The sequence below is a fragment of the Vidua chalybeata genome, chromosome 32 (genome assembly GCF_026979565.1).
Source record: "Vidua chalybeata isolate OUT-0048 chromosome 32, bVidCha1 merged haplotype, whole genome shotgun sequence".
NCBI classification, from domain to species: Eukaryota; Metazoa; Chordata; class Aves; order Passeriformes; family Viduidae; genus Vidua; species Vidua chalybeata.
The window spans coordinates 677,385-698,919 of NC_071561.1; the positions used below are offsets into that span (position 1 = coordinate 677,385).

Below are 21,535 nucleotides of genomic sequence, written 5' to 3' on the forward strand. Positions count from 1 at the left end.
CGCCTTTCCGGTTCTGGCGGAACTCGCCGAACGCGTTACGGAAAGAGCCGAGGTTGAGCCGAGGAGTGCCGGAGAGAGCCGAGGCCAAGCCGAGGCTTCCCCGAAGGCGGGCCGAAAAGTGCCGAGGTCGCTCCGGAAGCGCCCGAGGCGGCGCCGAACCCGTGCCGGAGGTGCCCGAACGAATCCGGCAATAGCCGAGCCTCTCCGGAGGTGCCCAAACCCTCTTCGGAGGTGCCCGAGAGGTCTTGCCGGAGGTTGCCGAACGTCTCCGGGGGTGCCCGAAGCCTCTCCGGAGGTGCCCGAAGGGCTCCGAACCGGCCGTGCCGGCGCGGAGGCGGCGGGAGCGGCGATGAAGCGCGGCCGGGGCCGGGCCCGGGGGTAGCGCGGCCGAGCGAGCGGCCATGGCGGCCAACATGTACCGCGTCGGCGGTGAGCGGGCCGGGGGTCGCGGGCCGCCGGGAGGAACGGCCAGGAGGACCCTGAGGGGCCCGGGAGGGGCCCTGAGGGGATTTGGGGGGGTCCCGGAAAGTGGTGGTGGGGGGGGGGTGTCTGTGAGGGGATTTGGGGGTTCCATGAGGCGCGGGAAGGGCCGTGAGGGGATCTGGGGGGGTCCGTGAGGGGTCCCGGAAAGGGGGAGGCCTGAGGGGAGTGGGGGGTCTGTGAGGGGGTTTAGGGGTCCCGGAAAGGGGAGAGGGTCTTGTGAGGAAATTTGGGGGTCCCGGAAACAGCGGGGGTGTCTTGTGAGGCAATAAGGGGGGGGTCCCGTAAAGCGGGGGGGTCCCATGCGGGAATTTGGGGGTCCCGGAAATGGGGGGAGGGGATCTGGGGGGGGGGGGTCCCGAAAAGGAAAGGGTCCCGTGAGGGGGTTAAGGGGGTCCCTGAGGGGATTTGGGGTGTCCGTGAGGGGACTTGGGGGTCTGTGAGGAAAAGGAGGTCCCACAAATGGGGAGGGTCCATGAGGGGGGGGACCCCAAATCCTGAGGAGTGGAGGTGGGAGACGCCCCCCCCCCCCAAAATCTAAAGAAAAAAAAGGGGGGGGTCCTTGATGAGAGGAGAACCCCGGGATGAAGAACCCCAAGTTTTTTGGGAGGGGGAGAGTCCTGCCGCCCATTTGTGAGGGGAGGGTCTGTGCTGGGTGCGGGGGGGGACCCCCGGTCTGTAGTGGGGGGCTGGGGGGGAAAATGGGGGGGGGGGTCCTCTGGGATAACAAACCACATTCCCACGAGGGGAACATCTGGCTGCGAAAACCCCCCGGGTTTTTGGGATTTTGGGGAGGAAAGAAGAGCAATCCTGACCCGTTCAAGAGAAGGGGTTTTTGGGGGGGGGGCGGTGGGGTCGCCCTCATGCCCCCCCCCCCATTTTCACCCCCCTTTTTTTTCCCCAGATTACGTTTACTTCGAGAACTCCTCCAGCAACCCCTACCTGGTGCGGCGCATCGAGGAGCTCAACAAGGTGAGACCCCCCTCCCCCTCCCTCTGTTCCTGAGGGGGGTCTCTAAACCCGGGGAGGGGGTCCCCGAGGCCGGGGGGCCCCCCTGACCCCCTGTGCCCCCCCCCCCAGACGGCCAATGGCAACGTGGAGGCCAAGGTGGTTTGTCTGTTCCGGCGGCGTGACATCTCCAGCAGCCTCAACAGCCTGGCCGACAGCAACGCCCGTGAGTGGGGGGCTTGGGGGGCGCTTCTGGGGGGCTTCTGGGGGTTTGGGGGGCGGCCTTAAAAGCCAGGCCAACGGTAATGCCCGTGGGTGGGGGATTTGGGGGGGTTTGGGGGTTTTAGAGGGGGGGTCTGTGGTCCTCTCATCGCAATGGGGAGCTCCCAGAATTTGGGGAGAGCTGGTTTGATGTTATTGGGGTAATTTGGGGGTGCTGGAGGGGGGAGTCCATGACCCCTCCCAAAGGGGCACCCCCACTTTGAGGAGGGGGGTTGTTGGAGCTGCCCCACCACTCTTGGGCTGATTTTTGGGGGGGCTTTGCCAGTTTTGGGGGGGAGAGGTCACAGATTAAAGGACTGAACCCCAACCTGCTCCCCTTGTCAAACTGGGGGGGTCCTGCCCTTCCTGGGGGGGGGGTCCTGCCCTTTTTGGGGGGTCCTGCCCTTCCTGGGGGTGTCCCCACCCTCGCATGGCCCCTCCCTCCCCTCCCCCTCCTCGGGGCTGTTGCCAAAAGCCCGAGGGGGTTTTTGGGAGAACAATGGCCGTCCCAGCTGGATTTTTGGGGGGGGGGGACACCCCGGTGTGACCCCCCCGCGGCCCCCCCAGGCGAGTTCGAGGAGGAGTCGAAGCAGCCGCCGATGACGGAGCAGCAGCGGCACCAGCTCAAGCACCGGGAGCTGTTCCTGTCCCGCCAGTTCGAGTCCCTCCCGGCCACCCACATCCGGTACCGGGGGCACAAAAGGCTCTGGGGGGGTTGGGAAAAGGGTCTGGGGGCGCTTCCCGTGCCTCGGGAGGGGTTTTGGGGTGACCCTCTCCCCAATTTTGCCCTACCAGGGGGAAGTGCAGCGTGACGCTGCTGAACGAGACCGACATCCTGGGGCAGTACCTGGAGAAGGAGGTGAGCTCTGTGTGCCCCAAAATGGGTCTGGGGGAGAAGGGGGGGGATGTTGGGGGTCTCCCCACCCCGCTGAGCCCCCTCCCCAGCCCGCTGAGTCCCTCCAATGTGCCCCCTCCCCACAGGATTGCTTCTTCTACTCGCTGGTGTTCGACCCCGTGCAGAAAACGCTGCTGGCAGACCAGGGCGAGATCAGGGTTGGGTGCAAGTACCAGGCCGAGATCCCCGAGCGCCTGGCCGAAGGTTTGGGGGGTTCGGGGGGGCTCCGGGGGGTGCAGGATTGGGGGGGGGTCACCCTGAGAGCCCCCCCAAAACCCCCCCCCAGGTGAGTCGGACAACCGGAACCAGCAGAAGATGGAGATGAAGGTGTGGGACCCCGACAACCCCCTGACGGACCGGCAGATCGACCAGTTCCTGGTGGTGGCTCGGTGAGGGGGGAACTGGGGGAGCTGGGGGGGGTCAGGGGGATTGGGGGGGACCCCGCTGACCCCCCCGTGTCCCCCCCCCAGGGCCGTGGGGACGTTTGCCCGGGCGCTGGACTGCAGCAGCTCCATCCGCCAGCCCAGCCTGCACATGAGCGCGGCCGCGGCCTCCCGGGACATCACCCTGGTGAGGGGGGGACCCCAGCCCCCCGGGCACCCCAAAACCTCCCTCAGAGCCCTCAGTTCCCACTGTGGGACCCCAAAACCTCCCTCAGAGCCCTCAGTTCCCACTGTGGGACCCCAAAAGCTCCCTCAGAGCCCTCAGTTCCCTCTAGGAGACCCCAAAACCTCCCTCAGAGCCCTCAGTTCCCACTGTGGGACCTCAGAGCCCTCAGTTCCCACTGTGAGACCCCAAAACCTCCCTCAGAGCCCTCAGTTCCCACTGTGGGACCTCAGAGCCCTCAGTTCCCACTGTGAGACCCCAAAACCTCCCTCAGAGCCCTCAGTTCCCACTGGGAGACCCCAAAACCTCCCTAGAACCCCCCCCCATTTCCCACTGGGAGACCCCAAAAGTTCCTTAGAACTTCTCATGTCCCATTGGGACACCCAAAAATGTTTTTAGATCTCACATTTCTCAATTGAGATACTCTAAAACCCCTTAGAACCCCAATTTTCTATTGGGACACCCCATAACCTTTTCAGAACTTTTAATTGTAAATTGGAATTGGAGCAACCCGAAAAAGTCTTTAGAACTTCCCAGTTCCCACTGGGACATCCCAAAACCTCGTTAGAACCTCCCCAAGACTTCCCATACTCCTCTTAGATGATCCCAAAGCTTTCTTGGGATACCCCAAATCCCCTTTAGAGCCCCCAGAGCCCCCCAAACCTGCCCCAAACCCCCTGTTAGAGCCCTCCCAGTGCCTCCCAGTGCCCCCAGTACACCCCATTTCCCCCAGTTCCACGCCATGGACACGCTGCAGAGGAATGGCTACGACCTGGCACAAGTTCTGGTGCCACGGGGGGCCCTGAAACCCCCCAAACCTTCCCTAAAACGCCTCTTAGAGCCCTCCCAGTGGCTCCCAGTGGCTCCCAGTGCCCCCAGTACGCCCCGTTTCCCCCAGTTCCACGCCATGGACACGCTGCAGAGGAATGGCTATGACCTGGCGCGGGCCATGGCCACGCTGGTGCCCCTCAAACCCCCCAAACCTTCCCCAAAACCCCCCTTAGAACCCTCCCAGTGCCTCCCAGTGCCTCCCAGTGCCCCCAGTACACCCCATTTCCCCCAGTTCCACGCCACGGACACGCTGCAGAGGAATGGCTACGACCTGGCACAAGTTCTGGTGCCATGGGGGGGCCCTGAAACCCCCCAAAACCCCCCTTAGAACCCTCCCAGTGCCTCCCAGTGCCTCCCAGTGCCCCCAGTACACCCCGTTTCCCCCAGTTCCACGCCATGGACACGCTGCAGAGGAATGGCTACGACCTGGCGCGGGCCATGGCCACGCTGGTGCCGCAGGGGGGGCCGGTGCTGTGCCGGGACGAGATGGAGGAGTGGTCGGCCTCCGAGGCCATGCTCTTCGAGGAGGCCCTGGAGAAGTACGGCAAGGACTTCAACGACATCCGGCAGGATTTTGTGAGTGGGGGGTTGTGGGGGGAGCCCCTTTTTTGGGTGGTCCTGGTGGGGGGGGGGCGCTCAAGGAACCCCCCCCCGAGCTCAGGGTTCGGTGCCCGCAGCTGCCCTGGAAGTCGCTGGCCAGTATTGTCCAGTTCTACTACATGTGGAAAACCACTGACCGCTACATCCAGCAGGTGCGGGGCGTGGGGAGGGGGCTGGGGGGCTGGGCTGGGGGTTTGGGGGGGCTGGGGTGGGGCTTTGGAGCTGTTATGGGGGTTTGGGGGGGCTGGGATGGGCGTTTGGGGGGCTGAAAATGGGGTTTGAGGGCTGAAATGAGGATTTTGGGGGTTGATATGGGGTTTTGGGGGGCAAAATGGGGATTTGGGGGGCTGATAATGGGGTTTTGAGGGTTGATACAGGGTTTTGGGGGGGCGAAATGGGGGGCTTGGGGGCTGATAATGGGGTTTGAGGGCTGAAATTGGGGTTTTGGGGGTTGATAAGGGGTTTTGGGGGAGCAAAATGGGGGGTTTGGGGGGCTGATAATGGGGTTTGAGGGCTGAAATTGGGGTTTTGGGGCTGATATGGGGTTTTTGGGGGGCTAATATGGGGATTTCGGGGGGCTGATATGGGGATTTTGGGGGTTGATATGGGGATTTTGGGGGACTGATATGGGGATTTTGGGGCTGATATGGGGTTTTGGGGGGCTGATATGGGGATTTTGGGGGGGCTGATATGGGGATTTTGGGGCTGATATGGGGTTTTGGGGGGCTGATATGGGGATTTTGGGGCTGATATGGGGTTTTGGGGGGCTGACAATGGCATTTAAGGGGCTGATTTGGGGGTTTTGGGGGGCTGATTGATTTGGGGTCAGTTCCAGGTGCCTGTGGGGTTTTTGACGGGCTCTGGGGGTTTTGTGGAGCTGATTTGGGGGTTTCATGTACCTGTGGGGTTCAGGGGGGCGATTTGGGGGGGTTTTGGGGGGCTCAGAGCCCCCCGTGACCCCCTCCCTGCTCGCAGAAGAGGCTGAAGGCAGCGGAGGCCGACAGCAAGCTGAAGCAAGTCTACATCCCCACCTAGTGAGTGGGGGGCTCTGGGGACCCCCTGCCGGGCCTGGGGGGGCACAGGAGACCCCCCTGGAACCCCCCCCCCAAAATCCTCTGACCCCACCCCCTTTTCCCACAGCACCAAACCCAACCCCAACCAGATCATCTCGGTGGGCTCCAAACCCGGCGTCAACGGGGCCGGCTTCCAGAAAGGGCTGAGCTGCGAGAGCTGCCACAGTCAGTGCAGGCTGGGGGGGTCCTGGGGGGGTCCTGGGGAGGTTTGGGGGGGGGTCCCAAAGGGATTTGGGGGGGTCCCGTGGGGCTTGGGAGGGTCCTGAGGTCGTGAGGGGTCTCTGGGGTTTGGGGGTTCCAGAAAGGGCTGAGCTGCAAGAGCTGCAACAGTCAGTGTGGGCTGGGGAGGGGGGGGGTTGGGGGGGTCCTGGGGAGGTTTGGGGGGTCCCAAAGGGTTTTGGGGGGGTTCCATTGGGTTTGGGGGGGGTCCCAAAGGGTTTGTGGGAGTCCTGAGGTCGTGAGGGGTCTCTGGGATTTGCAGAACAGCAATTTTGGGCTTCCAGAAGGGGCTCCCTGGCATTTGAGGGGATCCTGGGGTGGGGTCTGGGGGGGTCTTGGAGAGATGCTGGGGTTTGGGGGGGACCCCTCAGCATCCCAGTCCCCCCAGTAACCCCCAGTTCCCCCCCCCAGCGTCCCAGTCCCCCCAGTGGTACGCCTGGGGCCCCCCCAACATGCAGTGCCGCCTCTGCGCCTCCTGCTGGATCTACTGGAAGAAATACGGGGGGCTCAAGACCCCCACCCAGCTGGAGGGGGTGACCCGCAGCGCCTCGGTGAGCCCCCAGACCCCAAACCCCCCCTGAGGGACCCCCAAAACCTCCTGGGACCCCCAAAACCTCCTGGGACCCCCAAATTCCACTCAGGGACACCCGATTTCTCTCAGAACACCCGAGACTCCCTCTGGAGCCCCTCAAACCCCCCCTCAGAGTCCCTAAATCCCTTTTTTAGACCCCAAACCCCCCTCAGAGTCCCTAAATCCCATTTTTAGACCCCAAACCCTCCTCAGAGTCCCTAAATCCCCTTTAGAACTCCTTAAATTCCCTTTTTAGACCCCAAACTCCTCTCAGAGTTCTCTAAATTCTCTTTAGAACTCCCTAAATCACCTTTTGAGACTCAAAGCCCCCTTAGAATTCCCTAAACCCCTCTAGGCTCTCCTAAATCCCTTTTACAGACCCCCAAACCCTCCTTAGGAACCCCTAAATACTCCTAAGAGTCCCCTAAACCCCATTAGAACTCCCTAAATCACCTTTAGAGACCCCAAACACCCCTTAGAATACCCCAAACTCCTTTTGGAGCACCCCAAACTTCCTTTAGCCTCTTTCCAAGCCCCTCTAGAGTCCCCAAACCCCTCCAAGAGCCCCCAAATTCTTTCTGGGATCCCCTTAACCCAAACTCCACAGGAACCCCATTCCTGGGGTCACCTGCCCCCATACAGGACCATGGGGTGCTCTGGGGTGGTTTTAGGGAGCATTTTGGGGTGGCAGGATCCCAAAATCTCCCCAAATCCCACAGGAGCCCCACTCGCGGGGTCACCTGTCCCTGTACACACCGTGGGTGGTTTCAGGGTGGATTTTGGGGTTCCCACCCCTTTCTCACCCCCCATAACCCCACAGGAGCCCCACTCACGGGGTCACCTGTCCCTGTACACACCATGGGTGGTTTTAGGGTGGATTTTGGGGTTCCCACCCCTTTGTCCCCTCACAGGAGCCCCACTCGTGGGGTCACCTGTCCCTGTACACACCGGGGATGGTTTTAGGGTGGATTTTGGGGTTGTCCAACTTTCCTGACCCCATCTAAACCCCTATAAGTCCCACAGGAGCCCCACTCCTGGGGTCACCTGTCCCTGTACACACCATGGGTGGTTTTAGGGTGGATTTTGGGGTTGCCCAACCCTTTCTCCCCCCACAGGAGCCCCACTCCTGGGGTCACCTGTCCCTGTACACACTGGGGATGATTTTAGGGTGGATTTTGGGGTTCCCACCCCTTTGTCCCCCCACAGGAGCCCCTATCCTGGGGTCACCTGTCCCTGTACACACCGGGGATGGTTTCAGGGTGGATTTTGGGGTCACCCAACTCTCCTGACCCCATCTAAACCCCTATAAATCCCACAGGAGCCCCACTCCTGGGGTCACCTGTCCCTGTACACACTGGGGATGATTTTAGGGTGGATTTTGGGGTTCCCACCCCTTTCTCACCCCCCATAACCCCACAGGAGCCCCACTCCTGGGGTCACCTGTCCCTGTACACACCATGGGTGGTTTCAGGGTGGATTTTGGGGTCACCCAACTCTCCTGACCCCATCTAAACCCCTATAAATCCCACAGGAGCCCCACTCCTGGGGTCACCTGTCCCTGTACACACCGTGGGTGGTTTTAGGGTGGATTTTGGGGTTCCCACCCCTTTGTCCCCCCACAGGAGCCCCGCTCGCGGGGTCACCTGTCCCTGTACACACCGGGGATGATTTTAGGGTGGATTTTGGGGTTCCCACCCCTTTCTCACCCCCCATAACCCCACAGGAGCCCACTCACGGGGTCACCTGTCCCTGTACACACCATGGGTGGTTTTAGGGTGGATTTTGGGGTCACCCAACTCTCCTGACCCCATCTAAACCCCTATAAATCCCACAGGAGCCCCACTCCTGGGGTCACCTGTCCCTGTACACACCATGGGTGGTTTCAGGGTGGATTTTGGGGTTCCCACCCCTTTGTCCCCCCACAGGAGCCCCACTCACGGGGTCACCTGTCGCGGCCCGAGGCGCAGTCCCTGTCCCCGTACACGACGAGCGCCAGCCGTGCCAAGCTGCTGGCCAAGAACCGGCAGACGTTCCTGCTGCAGACCACGCGGCTGACGCGGCTCTCGCGCCGCCTGTGCCGCGACGTGCTGCAGCCGCGGCGGGCGGCGCGCCGGCCCTACGCCCCCATCAACGCCAACGCCATCAAGGCCGAGTGTGAGCGGGGCGTGGGGGGAAAAAATGGGGAAAAAATTGGGGAAAAATGGGGGTTTGGGGGGAAAAATGGGGGTTTGGGGGGGGGGGGGGGAAATGGGGAAAAAATGGGGGTTTGGGGGGAAAAAATGGGGTTTGGGGGGGGGAAATGGGGAAAAATGGGGGTTTGGGGGGAAAAAATGGGGGTTTGGGGGGGGAAATGGGGGTTTGGGGGGATTTGGGATCCCCATCAACGCCAACGCCATCGAGGCTGAGTGTGAGCAGGGTGTGAGGGGAAAAAATGGGGGTTTGGGGGGAAAAAATGGGGGTTTGGGGGGGGGAAATGGGGGTTTGGGGTGGTAAAATGGGAAAGATGGGGGTTTATGGGGAAAAATGGGGGTTTGGGGGGAAAAATGGGGGTTTGGGGCGGGAAAATGGGAAAAAAAATGGGGGTTTGGGGGAAAAATGGGGAAAAAATTGGGGTTTGGGGGGAAAAAATGGGGAAAAAATGGGGGTTTGGGGGGGAAATGGGGAAAAAATGGGGGTTTGGGGGGGGAAAATGGGGGTTTGGGGGGAAAAATGGGGAAAAAATGGGGGTTTGGGGATATTTGGGATCCCCATCAATGCCAACGCCATCAAGGCCGAGTGTGAGCCGGGGAAACGGGGGGAAAATGGGGAAAAAATGGGGGTTTGGGGGAAAAATGGGGATAAAATGGGGGTTTGGGATCCCCATCGATGCCAACATCACCAAGGCTGAGTGTGAGTGATAGAAATGAGAGAGAAATGGGGAAAAAATGGGATTTGGGACCCCCACCCAGGGGGATTTGGGACCCCCATCAAGACCAGGTGTGAATGTTGGGACTGGGGGGGGGGGCGAGGGGGCTTTGGGACCCTTCTGTGCGACTGAGGGGGGGGGGGGTCTCAGCCCCCCCTGAGCCCCCTGTGTCCCCCCCAGGCTCCATCCGGCTGCCCAGGCCGCCAAGGCCCCCCTGAAGATCCACCCGCTGAGCCGGCTGCCCCTGGCCGCCATCGTCAAGGAGCTGGGTGAGGGGCTGGGGAGGGGGCTGGGGGCTTCCTGGGGCTGGGGGAGGGGGTCTGGGGGGGCGGGGAGGGGTCTGGGGGGGCTTCCTGGGGCTGGGGGGAGGGGGCTGGGGGGGGGCGGGGAGGGGTCTGGGGGGGATCCCTGTGGATGGGGATACAAGAGCGGGTGTCCAGGTAGAGCTGGGGGGGGGGTCCCAAGGATGAGGGGTGGGATTTGGGGAGGGTCCAGGTGAGTCTGGGGGGGTCTCCAGGGGGACCTGAGGGTGTTGGACCCCAACTGGGGGTCCCCAGGAGTGGTGGGCACCCCGGGGGTGACCCCGAGCTGTAGTGGGGGCTCAGGGATGGATTTGGGGATTTTGGGGTTGGGGGGACACCCCTGACCCCCCCTGCCCCCCCCCCAGCGGCCCAAGCCCCCCTGAAGCCGAAGACCCCCCGAGGCACCAAGACCCCGATCAACCGGAACCAGCTGAGCCAGAGCCGGGGCTGGCGGGGCTGGGGGGCAAGAGGGGCTACGAGGGGGGGGGGAGATGGCCACCGGCCCCCCCGCATGAGGGTACGGGGACAGGGGGAGGGGTGATTGACAGGGGAATGATTGACAGGGGAGGGGTGATAGGGAATGGCGTGATTGACAGGGGGAGGGGTGATTGATGGGAGGGAGTGATTGACAGGGGAATGATTGACAGGGGATGGGTGATTGACAGGGGGAGGGGTGATTGATGGGAGGGAGTGATTGACGACAGGGGGAGGGTGATTGATGGGAGGGAGTGATTGACAGGGGGAATGATTGACAGGGGGAGGGGTGATTGACAGGGGGAGGGGTGATTGATGGGAGGGAGTGATTGACAGGAGGAATGATTGACAGGTCTGTGGGAGGGGAAGGGGCAGTTTAGGGGTGATTGACAGGGGGCGGGGCCTGCGGGTAATTGACAGGTGCCGGAGCTTGTGGGGGCGGGTGTGAGGAGATTGACAGGGGTGGGGTTTGGAGTGATTGACAGCGGGCGGGGCCGTTGGAGCTGGAACCGGATTGGAGCAGTGAGGGTTGATGGGCGGGGATTGGGGTTGATAGGGAGGTTGTGGGGATCGGGGCGTGGTTAGGAGTGACCGACAGCCTCACGGCGCGCCGTGATTGGCCGGGTGTCACGCGCGCGCTGGCGGGGGCGGGCTGTGATTGGCCGGCGGGCTCGCGCGGCGCGCTGTGATTGGCCGGGGGGCGGGGCTGACGCTCCCGCGCAGGTCGGAACGGCGGCGCTGCCGTTCTCGGCCAACGGGCGCCCCCTGGCGGCCGCGCTGCGCCCCGCGCCCCCCCCCGGCACCAAGCGGCAGAAACTGAACCCGGCGGACGCCCCCAACCCCGTGGTGTTCGTGGCCACCAAGGACACCCGGTACGGGCCCCGGGGGGGATCCCCGCGGGGGTTCGAGGGGCCCTGAAAGGATTTGGGGGGGTCCCGAGGGGGTTTGGGGGGGTCCTGAGCAGGTCTGGGGGTCCTGAGGGGGTTTGGGGGGGTCCTGAGGGGATCCCGCTGGGGAGGGTTGAGGGGATTTGGGGAGCCCTGAAAGGATTTGAGGGGGTCCCGGGGAGGTTGGGGGCTCCTGGGTGGATCTGAGGAGTCCTGAAGAGATTTGGGGGGGGTCCTGAGGGGATTTAGGGGGGTTCCCAGATGGTCTGAGGGGTCCTGAAAGGATTTGGGCAGGTCCTGAAGGGGTTCCCAAGGGAGTTTGAGGGGTGCTGAGGGGATCTGGGGGGTTCCGAAGGGGTTTGGGGGGTCCTGAGGGGGTTTGGGAGGATTCTAATGGGATTTGAGGGATCCTGAGCAGACTTGGGGGGGTCCCGAGGGGGTCTGGGCAGGTCCTGAGGGGTTCTGGGGGGCCCTGGCAGGGTCTGGGGTGTCCTGGAGGTGTCGATGCCCACCCAGGACGGGGATTTTGGGGTTTTTCCTGTGGGGGCTGCACAGGATAGCACAGGGGGGGGGGTCTCAGCGAGTTTTTGGGGCTCCCTGCAGTGACCCCCCCCCCAATCTGTCCCCCCCTCATCCCCAGGGCTCTGCGGAAGGCGCTGACACACCTGGAGCTCCGCCGGGCCGCCCGGCGCCCCAACCTCCCGCTGAAGGTGAAACCGGGGCTCCCCCTGCGCCCGGGGGGGGCCCTGGCGCCCCCCGCCCCCCCCCACCCCGCCAGCACCTCCGAGCCCATCGTGCTCGAGGACTGACCCCCCCCTGCCCCTTTTGTATTTTTTTTATTTCCATAGAAAACCTCGCGGGGGGGGGGTTGGGGTGGGGGGGGTCCGGTGCCCCTCCCCCCGCTGTCCTTTCTGCCCCTCCCCCACCCCCAACACCCCCCCCCCCCCCCCCCCCCGCGGGCCCCTTTTGTACGTGGAGCGACGCCCCCGGTTTTGTATCTCGGGCTGTCCCGGTTCTGTAGCGACAGGAAATAAACGCGATGAGTTTTTTCTTCAGCGGGAGCCAAAAAACGGCGCCGGGGGTGGGGGCGGGACGGGAGGGGGGGGGGAAACGGGGATACCGGGGGGGCACCGGGCGGAATGTTTGTGTTGGGGCGCGTTTCCGGGGGGAAACCGTGATGGACGGACCGCGCGTGGGGGAACGGGGAGGGACGGACACTTCCGGCGGAAGTAGCTGAGGGACGGGCGCGGGAACCGGAGCCCGCCATGGAACCGGAGCCGGGCCCTGATCCCGACATGGGCCCGGGCCGCGACCCGGTAACGGGCCCGCTGCCGGTAACCGACCCGGCCGCCGACCCCGACGTGGAGCCGCTGCACCGGGGCGGCTTCCGCTGCCGCCTGTGCCAGATCACCGCGGCCAACCGTGAGTGATCCCGGGGCTCCGGGAGCCCGTGCACACGGGCTGAGGGGGCGGTGAGCTCCCGGTTAACGGGACTGGGCGCTCCGGGACCGCGTTAAGCAGAACAGGGAGGGTTTCCAAACGCCGTTTTAACCGGGGCCGGGGAGTCTCCGGTACCTCGTTTAACGGCGCCGGGGATCCGTGACCCCAATTCCCGCTCCGGGGGCGTCTCCCGTTCCCCGTAACCCAAATTACCGGGAATTACCGGGGAAGCCCTGAGTCCCGCTCCCGGGGGGATTCTGTGACCCCCATTCCCGTGGCTCCCTCCCGGTCGCGGTGCCCCCAGCTCCTGCTCCTGCTGTTCCCAATTCCCGTTTCCGTTCCCATTCCCGTTGTCCCCGTTCCCGTTCCCGCTGTTCCTGTTCCATTCCCGCTGTCCCCGTTCCCATTCCCGTTCCCGGTGTCCCCGTTCCTGTTCCCGTTCCCGCTGTCCCTGTTCCACTCCCGCCGTTCCCGTTCCCGGTGTCCCCACTCCCGCTGTCCCCGTTCCTGTTCCCGGTGTCCCCGTTCCCGGTGTCCCCGTTCCCGGTGTCCCCGTTCCCGTTCCATTCCCGTTCCCGCTGTCCCCATTCCCGCTGTCCCCGTTCCCGTTCCCGTTCCCGGTGTCCCCACTCCCGGTGTCCCATTCCCGTTCCACTCCCGGTGTCCCCGCAGTTCCCGTTCCCGTTCCCGCTGTCCCCACTCCCGGTGTCCCATTCCCGTTCCACTCCCGGTGTCCCCGCAGTTCCCGTTCCCGTTCCGTTCCCGCTGTCCCCACTCCCGGTCCCCCCGCAGTTCCCGTTCCCGTTCCGTTCCCGGTGTCCCCACTCCCGGTGTCCCCGCAGTTCCCAGCCTGCGCTCGCACGTGGCCGGGAAGCGGCACCGGCGGCTCCGGTGGCTCCGGGCGGAGCGGCGCGCGCAGGAGCAGCGGAGCCTCTTCGTCAGCGGCTTCGCCCGGGGCACCGCGCCCGAGCGGCTGCGCCAGCACTTCCGCGCCTTCGGGCCTGTCGCGACAGTCGTGATGGACAAGGAGAAGGTGCGGCCCGGCGGCGGCACCGGCAGGGCCGGGGGAGCTCGGGGATGTCGCGATAGTCGGGGAGGGAGCGGCGGGAGGGAACAGCGGCACCCCGCGCCTGTCGCGATAGTCGGGGAGGAAGCGGCGGGAGGCTCGGGACCCCGCGGCTCCTCCCCCCGCAGGACCTCGGGGGAGATTTTGGGCCTCTCGGGAGTGTCGCGATTGTCGCGATAGCCAAGGACGAAGTGTGTGGGGAGGTCCTGAGTGCCCTGGGGGGGATTCGGTGGCCCTGGGAGGTCTCGAGGCTCCCCCCATGGCCCACACTTGGTGAAGGAATATCGCCACTGTCGCGATAGCGACGGGGCTGTCCCGATGGCCCTGCAGCTGGGGGGAGCCGCTAGCCCCGGGGGGGGGATCCAGTAGCCCCGCGTGTCCCCTGAGCGCTCCCGCGGCCCCCCCCGCGGCGGGGCGATATCGCGCCTGTCGCGATAGCCCCTCCCCTCCGCCCCAGGGCGCGTTCGCCATCGTGGAGCTGCAGGACCCCGCGGGGCGGCAGAGGGCGCTGCAGCAGCCCCGGCACCTCCTGGAGGGGCGGCGGCTGCGGGTGCGGCCCCGGGAGCACCGGGCCTTCCCCCGGGACCCCCCCCGGGACCCCCCGGGACCCCCCCGGCACCGCCGGGGCTGCTGCAGGCGCTGGGCCGGGCCCAGGACGTGAGTGGGGGGCTCGGCCGGGGGGTCCTGGGGGGCTCGAGGGGTTTTTGGGGGGGTCCTGGGGGGGGTCCCGAGGCTCTCCCGGGGATTTGGGGAGGTTTGGGGGGGTCCCAAAGCTCTCCCGGGGGGTGTTTGGGGGGTCCTGGGGGGCTCGAGGGGTTTTTTGGGGAGGGTTTAGGGGGTCCCAAAGCACTCCCGGGGGTGTTTGGGGGGGGGTCCTGGGGGGCTCGAGGGGTTTTTGGGGGGGTCCTGGGGGGCTCGAGGGGTTTTTGGGGGGGGTCCTGGAGGGCTCGAGGGGTTTTTGGGGAGGGTTTAGGGGGTCCCAAAGCACTCCCGGGGGTGTTTGGGGGGGTCCTGGGGGCTCGAGGGGTTTTTGGGGGGGTCCTGGGGGGCTCGAGGGGTTTTTGGGGAGGGTTTAGGGGGTCCCAAAGCACTCCCGGGGGTGTTCGGGGGGGGGTCCTGGAGGGCTTGAGGGGTTTTTGGGGGGGGGTCCCGAAGCTCTCCTGGGGGTTTTGGGGGGGGGGGGTTTGAGCGGTCTTGGGGGGGCTCGAGGGGTTTCAAAGGGGTTTGGGGGGGGGGGGGTCCCAAAGCTCTCCCAGGGCTTTAGGGGGCTCCCAGTTTGCCCAGTGCGGATGGGAAGGGGCTCCCAGTTTGCCCAGTCAGCCCAGTTAGCCCAGTTAGCCCAGTTTGCCCAGTTTGCCCAGTTAGCCCAGTTTGCCCAGTTAGCCCAGTTTGCCCAGTTAGCCCAGTTTACCCAGTTTGCCCAGTCAGCCCAGTTAGCCCAGTTTGCCCAGTTAGCCCAGTTTGCCCAGTCAGCCCAGTTTGCCCAGTTTACCCAGTTTACCCAGTTTCCGTGGCGCAGGTGGGGGCGCAGCTGCAGCTGCTGGTGCGGGCGCTGGAGCTGAGCGCGGCCGAGCGGCGCCTGCGGGGGCTCCTGGTGGCCCTGATCCAGGAGGTGTTCACGGAGTTCTTCCCAGGTGGGCACACCTGGGCACACCTGGCACACCTGGCACACCTGGCACGGGCACATGGGGGTGGGACAGGGGTGTGACATGCCCCAGGTGTGTCCCAGGTGTGTGGTGTGCCCCAAGCGTGCCCCACACCTGTCCTTCACCTGTCCTCACCTGTCGTCACCTGTCACACCTGTCCCTCACCTGTGCCACCTGTCACAGCTGTCCTTCACCTGATCCCACCTGTCCCTCACCTGTCCCTCACCTGTCACACCTGTCCCACACCTGTTACACCTGTCACACCTGTCACACCTGTCCCACACCTGTCCCTCACCTGTCCCTCACCTGTCACACCTGTCCCACACCTGTCCCCACCTGTCACACCTGTCACACCTGTCACACCTGTCCCTCACCTGTCACACCTGTCACACCTGTCCTCACCTGTCACACCTGTCCCACACCTGTCACACCTGTCCCACACCTGTTCCTCACCTGTCACACCTGTCACACCTGTCACACCTGTCCCTCACCTGTCTCACCTGTCCCACACCTGTCACACCTGTCTCACCTGTCCCTCACCTGTCACACCTGTCACACCTGTCCTCACCTGTCACACCTGTCCCACACCTGTCACACCTGTCCCACACCTGTCACACCTGTCCCACACCTGTTCCTCACCTGTCACACCTGTCACACCTGTCCATCACCTGTCTCACCTGTCCCTCACCTGTCTCACCTGTGTCCCCCCAGGCTGCTCCGTTGTCCCCTACGGCTCCTCCGTCAACGGCTTCGACGTCCACGGCTGCGACCTGGACCTGCACCTGGAGCTGGGGGACCCCGCCCCGGAGGGGACCCCAAACGGGGACCCCCAGAGCCCAGAGACCCCAAACGGGGACCCCCAGAGCCCAGAGACCCCCAAAATCCCTGACCCTAACGGGGACCCCCAGGGCCGGGGGGGGGCACTGCTGGGGGATGGAGACCCCCCTCCCAATGGGTCCCTTTTGGGGGACAAGGACCCCTCCCTAAAAGGGTCATTTCTGGGGGCCAGGGAGGACCCCCCTTCCAGGGGATCCCTTTTGGGGTCTGAAGGGTCTCTTGTGGGGGACAGAGGGACCCGTTGGGGGTCCGAGGGGTCCCTTTTGGGGTCTCCTTTGGGTGACCCAGACCCCTCCCTGGCAGGGTCCCTTTTGGGGGACAAGGGGTCTCTTTTGGGGTCCAGGGGGTCCCTTTTGGGGTCCCTTTCAGGGGACAAAGGGTCTCTTTTGGGGTCCAGGGGGTCCCTTTTGGGGTCTGAGGGGTCCCTTTTGGGGTCCAGGGGGTCCCTTTTGGGGTCTGAGGGGTCTCTCTTGGGGTCTGAGGGGTCCCTTTTGGGGTCTGAGGGGTCTCTCTTGGGGTCCGAGGGGTCCCTTTTGGGGTCTGAGGGGTCTCTCTTGGGGTCTGAGGGGTCCCTTTTGGGGTCCCTTTCGGCTGACCCAGACCCCTCCCTCAAAGGGTCCCTTCTGGGCTCCGAGGCCGCCTCTCCCGCGGGGTCCCAGTGCGGCTCCGAGGGGGGGTCCCGGTCGGGGGATGAGCCCCCCGAGCCCGAGGGGTCCCTTTTGGGGCGCGGGGCCCCCCCGGAGCAGGCGCTGGCGCTGGTGGGGGCGGTGCTGCGGCGCTGCGTGCCGGGGGTCCGGGGGGTCCGGGCCGTGCCCGGCGCTCGGCGCCCCGTGGTCAAATTCAGCCACAAACAGTCCGGGCTGGCCGGGGACGTGTGCCTGGACAACCGGTGAGCACTGGGAGCACTGGGACGGACTGGGAGAGACTGGGAGAGACTGAGAGGGACTGGGAGAGATTGGGAGGGACTGGGAGTGGGGATGGGGACGTTGGGAGGGACTGGGAGCAACTGGGAGGGACTGGGAGTGGGGATGGGGATGTTGGGAGGGACTGGGAGCAACTGGGAATAACTGGGAGGGACTGGGAGTAACTGGGAGGGACTGGGAGCAGGAATGGGGACGTTGGGAGGGACTGGGAGCAGCTGGGAGCAACTGGGAATAACTGGGAGGGACTGGGAATAACTGGGAGGGACTGGGAATAACTGAGAGGGACTGGGAGCAGGAATGGGGACGTTGGGAGGGACTGGGAGCAGCTGGGAGCAACTGGGAATAACTGGGAGGGACTGGGAGTGGGGATAGGGATGTTGGGAGGGACTGGGAGTAACTGGGAGGGACTGGGAGAGGGGATGGGGACGTTGGGAGGGACTGGGAGCAACTGGGAGGAACTGGGAATGACTTGGAGGGACTGGGAGTAACTGGGAGTGGGAATGGGGACGTTGGGAGGGACTGGGAGCAACTGGGAATAACTGGGAGGGACTGGGAGTGGGGATGGGGGCATGAGGAGGGCATTGGGAGGGAACTGGGGGGCACCTTCTAATTTCTCTCCCTTCTTTCTTTTCTTTCTCCTCTTTTTCCTCCTCCTCCTCCTCCTTTTTTCCGTTTTCCCCTTTTCCCTGCCCCTTTTTTCCCATTTTCCCTGCCTTTTCCCCCCTTTTTTCTCCTTTTCCCTGCCCCGTTTTCCCCGTTTTTTGCCCCAAACCTGCCCCAGCCTGGCCCTGTTCAACACGCGGTTCCTGCGCCTCTGCGCCGACGCCGACCCTCGGGTGCGGCCCCTGGGCTACGCCGTGCGCCTCTGGGCGGGGGGGCAGCGCCTGGCAGGTGAGGGGGGGCTGGGACCCCTCCCCAAAATGGGCTGGGACCCCCCAAAAATGGGCTGGGACCCCCCAAAAAAGGGCTGAGACCCCCCTGCCCACAGCCCCCGTGCAGCTTTGGGCAGGGGGGCAGCGCCATGCAGGTGAGGGGGGGTCGTGACCCCTCTCCCGAAAGGTCTGGGATCCCCCCCCCCCCGAGAGGCTGGGACCCCCCAAAGGGGCTGGGGACCCCCAAAAAGGGTCTGGAACCCCCTAAAAGGGGCTGAGACCCCCGAAATGGGCAGAGAGCCCTGAAAGTCACCGAGTGTTGGGGGCAGCTCAGAGCCCCCTCCCCACCACCAAACTCCTCCAAGCAGCGAGGGGGGGTCGTGGCCAATTGAGGGGGGGGGTCACGGCTCTCTGGGGACCCCCGGCACGACCCCCCCCCCCGTTATTCCCGCAGGGAACCGGGCCGGGGGCGGCCCCCTCCTCACCAACTACGCGCTGATGCTGCTGCTGGTGCTGTTCCTGCAGAGCCGCAGCCCCCCCGTGCTGCCCTCGGTGCGGCGCCTCCGCCTCCTGGCAGGTGCCCACACCCCCCCCGACCCTTTTTGGGGGGTCCCCCGCCCCATTTTGGGGGGTCCCTGACCCCCCCCGTGTCGGTTGCAGGGCCCCAGGACCGTGCCCAGGTTGGGGGCTGGGATTGCAGCTTCCCCCGGGACGCGGCGGCGCTGGAGCCCAGCGGGAACGGGCAGAGCGCCGGTGAGGGGGGAACGGGGGGTCCCCAAATCCGGGAGGGGCTCCAGACCCACTGGGGGGGGGTCCCCAAACCCGGGAGGGGCTCCAGACCCGCTGGGGGGGGGTCCCAAACCCGGGAGGGGCTCCAGACCCGCTGGGGGGGGGTCCCCAAATCCGGGAGGGGCTCCAGACCCACTGGGGGGGTCCCCAAATCTGGGAGGGGCTCCAGACCCACTGGGGGGGGTCCCCAAATCCCACTGGGGGGGGGTCCCCAAATCCGGGAGAGGCTCCAGACCTGCTGAGGGGGGGCACAAATCCCACTGCGGGGGGGGGGGTCCCCTAAATCTTTCTGAGGGGCTCAAGTCCCATTTGGGGTCCCTAAATCTGGGGGAGGGGGGCAAAATCTGGGGAGATCCCAAAATCTGGGGACGGGCTCAGATCCCACTGGGTTTTGGGTGGTTCTGGGTGGTTTTGGGGGTGTTTTTGGGGCTGGTTCTGGGTGATTTGAGGGGGGGTTCTGGGGGATTTTGAGGGTGTTTTTGGGGGATGGTTTTGGGGTTGTTTTGGGGTTGTTTCTGTGTGGTTTTGGGGTTGTTTCTGTGTGGTTTTGGGGTTGTTTCTTGGTGTTTTCAAGGCAGCTTTAGGGGTGTTTCTGGGTGATTTTGGGGGGGTCCTGGATAGTTTCGGGGGTGTCTCCACGGCTCTCTGACCACCCCCTCCTCCCCCCCCCCCCCCAGCCTCCCTCCTGGCCGAATTCTTCTCCTATTTCGGGACCCTGGATTTGGGGGGGCTCCTCCTGTCCCCCCTGGAGGGCCGAGCTCTGCCGCGCCCCCCTCCCGAGACCCTCGGGGGTCTCCGCCCGGGCCCCCTGACCCTGCAGGACCCCTTCGAGCTGAGCCACAACGTGGCCGCCAACGTCACCGCGCGCACGGTGTCGCGATTCGTGCGCTGCTGTCGCGACGCCGCCCGGCTCTGTCGCGGCCCCGAGTTCCTGCAGAAGTCGCGCAGGGGCCGCCCCTGGGGCGTGATGCGGCTGCTCCAGCCCGGCCCCGCCGGCAGCCGCGGCAGTTTGGGGGATTCCGAAGGGAAATTCCTCATCCCGGTCCCGCTGCGACCCCCGGGGGGGTGCGGGGGGGTCCCGCAGCGCGAGGTTTGTGCGGCCGTGGGCTTCGTGCTCCGGGAGGTGCTGGGCTGCGAATGCGAGCCCCAGGGCGAGCTTGGCGACCTGGGGACACCGCGGGGCGCGGGGGAGCCACTGCCGGGAGCCCAGTGTCACCTGGAGGGGGGGACAGGCGATTCCCGGCGGGAATTTGGGGACCTGGGGACACCGGGGGATGAGCAGGAGCCACCACCAGGAGCCCAGTGTCACCTGGAGGGGGGGACAGGCGATTCCCGGCGGGAATTTGGGGACCTGGGGACACCGGGGGATGAGCAGGAGCTGCTCCCGGCTCCCTCGGAGCCACCACCGGGAGCCCAGTGTCACCTGGAGGGGGGGACAGGCGATTCCCGGCGGGAATTTGGGGACGCGGGGACAGCGGGGCCGGGCTCGAAGCGTCGCCTCCCCGAGGGGGTCCCGAGCGGGGCCGGGGTCCCGCCCGCAAAGCGCCCCCGGGGCCCCGCGGGCCCGTCCCGCTGGAGCTGCTGCGTCCGGTACCGGGTGTGGCGGGGCCGCCGCCGCCTCCGCCGCCGCCTCCGGCCCCGGGGGGGCTCCGGGGGGGCTCCGGGCACCGAGGGGAACCGGGCGGATCAAGGTCTTGAGGGTCCTGGAGGGGCTCAGAGTCCCGGGGGGGTTCAGGATCCCGGGGGTCTCGGGGGTGTTCAGGGTCCCGGGGGGGTTCAGGATCCCGGTGGTCCCGGCGGGGTTGGGGGTCCCGGGGGCTCGCCCCTGGCGCTGGAGCGAGCCGTGACCGAGGCCATTGTCCGAGGGGACACCGGGACCCCGCCTGGGCCCCCCCCGGAGCCGCTGCTGCGTTTCCAGCTCAGCGCCCGCCCGGGGGGGTCGCGCCGGGACCCCCAAATGCTGCTGCACCTCCAGCCCGAGCCGCCCTCGCCGCTCTTCCAGGAGTTTTTCCACTTTTTGCGGAGTTTCCTGCCCGAAATGGTGCGGCAGCGCCTGGGCTGGGGGGCGGGGGGCGCGGAGCCCCCCGGGGGGGGGGAATTTTGTAAATCCTGAGGTTTTCCAGTAAAATCCGTTCTGCAGCGTGGCCGGGGGCGTTACTGGGGGGGGGAATTGGGGGAGAAAATGGAAAAATGGGATTTTATTGAGCGGGCAGCAGCACTCAGTGACCACTGGAGCCGCTTGTTGACCCCACTCCGTCCACTGACCACTGACCACTGGAGCTGCTTACTGACCCCCCACACCATCCACTGACCACTCACAACACTGACTGACCACTGGAGCCACTTACTGAGCCGCCACGCCATCCACTGACCACCAAACCCTCTGCTGACCACTGGACACTCTTTATTGCTCACTCACCACCACTCACTGACCACTGAACACACTGCCCAAGCCCTCTGCTGACCACCAGACACCCTTCAGTGACCACTGCGTGCCCCTTATTGACCATTTCACACCATCCACTGCCCACCACACCCCATCCACTGACCACCCTTTAGTGACCACTCCACGCCATCCACTGACCACCAAACCCTCTCCACTGACCACTGGACACCCTTTATTGCCCACTCACCACCACTCAGTGCCCACCACACCCTGTCCACTGACCACTCCACACCATCCACCGGACCCCCTTTAGTGACCACTCCACCCCATTCACTGACCACTGGACACCCTTTAATGACCACTCCGTGCCCCTTATTGACCACTCCACGCCATCCACTGACCACGGAGCCCTCTGCTGACCACCGGACACCCTTTAGTGACCACTCCACCCCATTCACTGACCACTGGACACCCTTTAATGACCACTGCGTGCCCTTTAGTGACCACTCCACGCCATCCACTGC

At 65.1% G+C, this 21,535-nt stretch overlaps 2 protein-coding genes across 2 annotated transcripts; both read left to right on the forward strand.

Annotated features, from left to right (window-relative positions):
• The first annotated feature begins 17 nt into the window (after positions 1–17).
• MTA2 (metastasis associated 1 family member 2) lies at positions 18–12,107 on the forward strand. Its single transcript, XM_053967995.1, is given in 19 exon segments — positions 18–429; positions 1,385–1,452; positions 1,561–1,654; positions 2,257–2,374; positions 2,485–2,548; positions 2,671–2,788; positions 2,871–2,973; positions 3,055–3,154; positions 4,409–4,597; positions 4,699–4,773; positions 5,597–5,655; positions 5,762–5,859; positions 6,325–6,464; positions 8,410–8,638; positions 9,570–9,584; positions 9,587–9,658; positions 10,057–10,208; positions 10,889–11,037; positions 11,693–12,107. Coding segments are annotated over 19 exon segments (2,040 nt in total). The 5' UTR covers positions 18–401; the 3' UTR covers positions 11,862–12,107.
• A 131-nt stretch (positions 12,108–12,238) lies between these two features.
• On the forward strand, positions 12,239–20,745 carry TUT1 (terminal uridylyl transferase 1, U6 snRNA-specific). The gene is given in 10 exon segments (XM_053968192.1): positions 12,239–12,474; positions 13,335–13,525; positions 14,016–14,033; positions 14,036–14,215; positions 15,078–15,192; positions 15,916–16,930; positions 17,746–17,855; positions 18,291–18,413; positions 18,497–18,589; positions 19,303–20,745. Coding segments are annotated over 10 exon segments (3,438 nt in total). The 5' UTR covers positions 12,239–12,317; the 3' UTR covers positions 20,739–20,745.
• Positions 20,746–21,535: the final 790 nt, after the last annotated feature.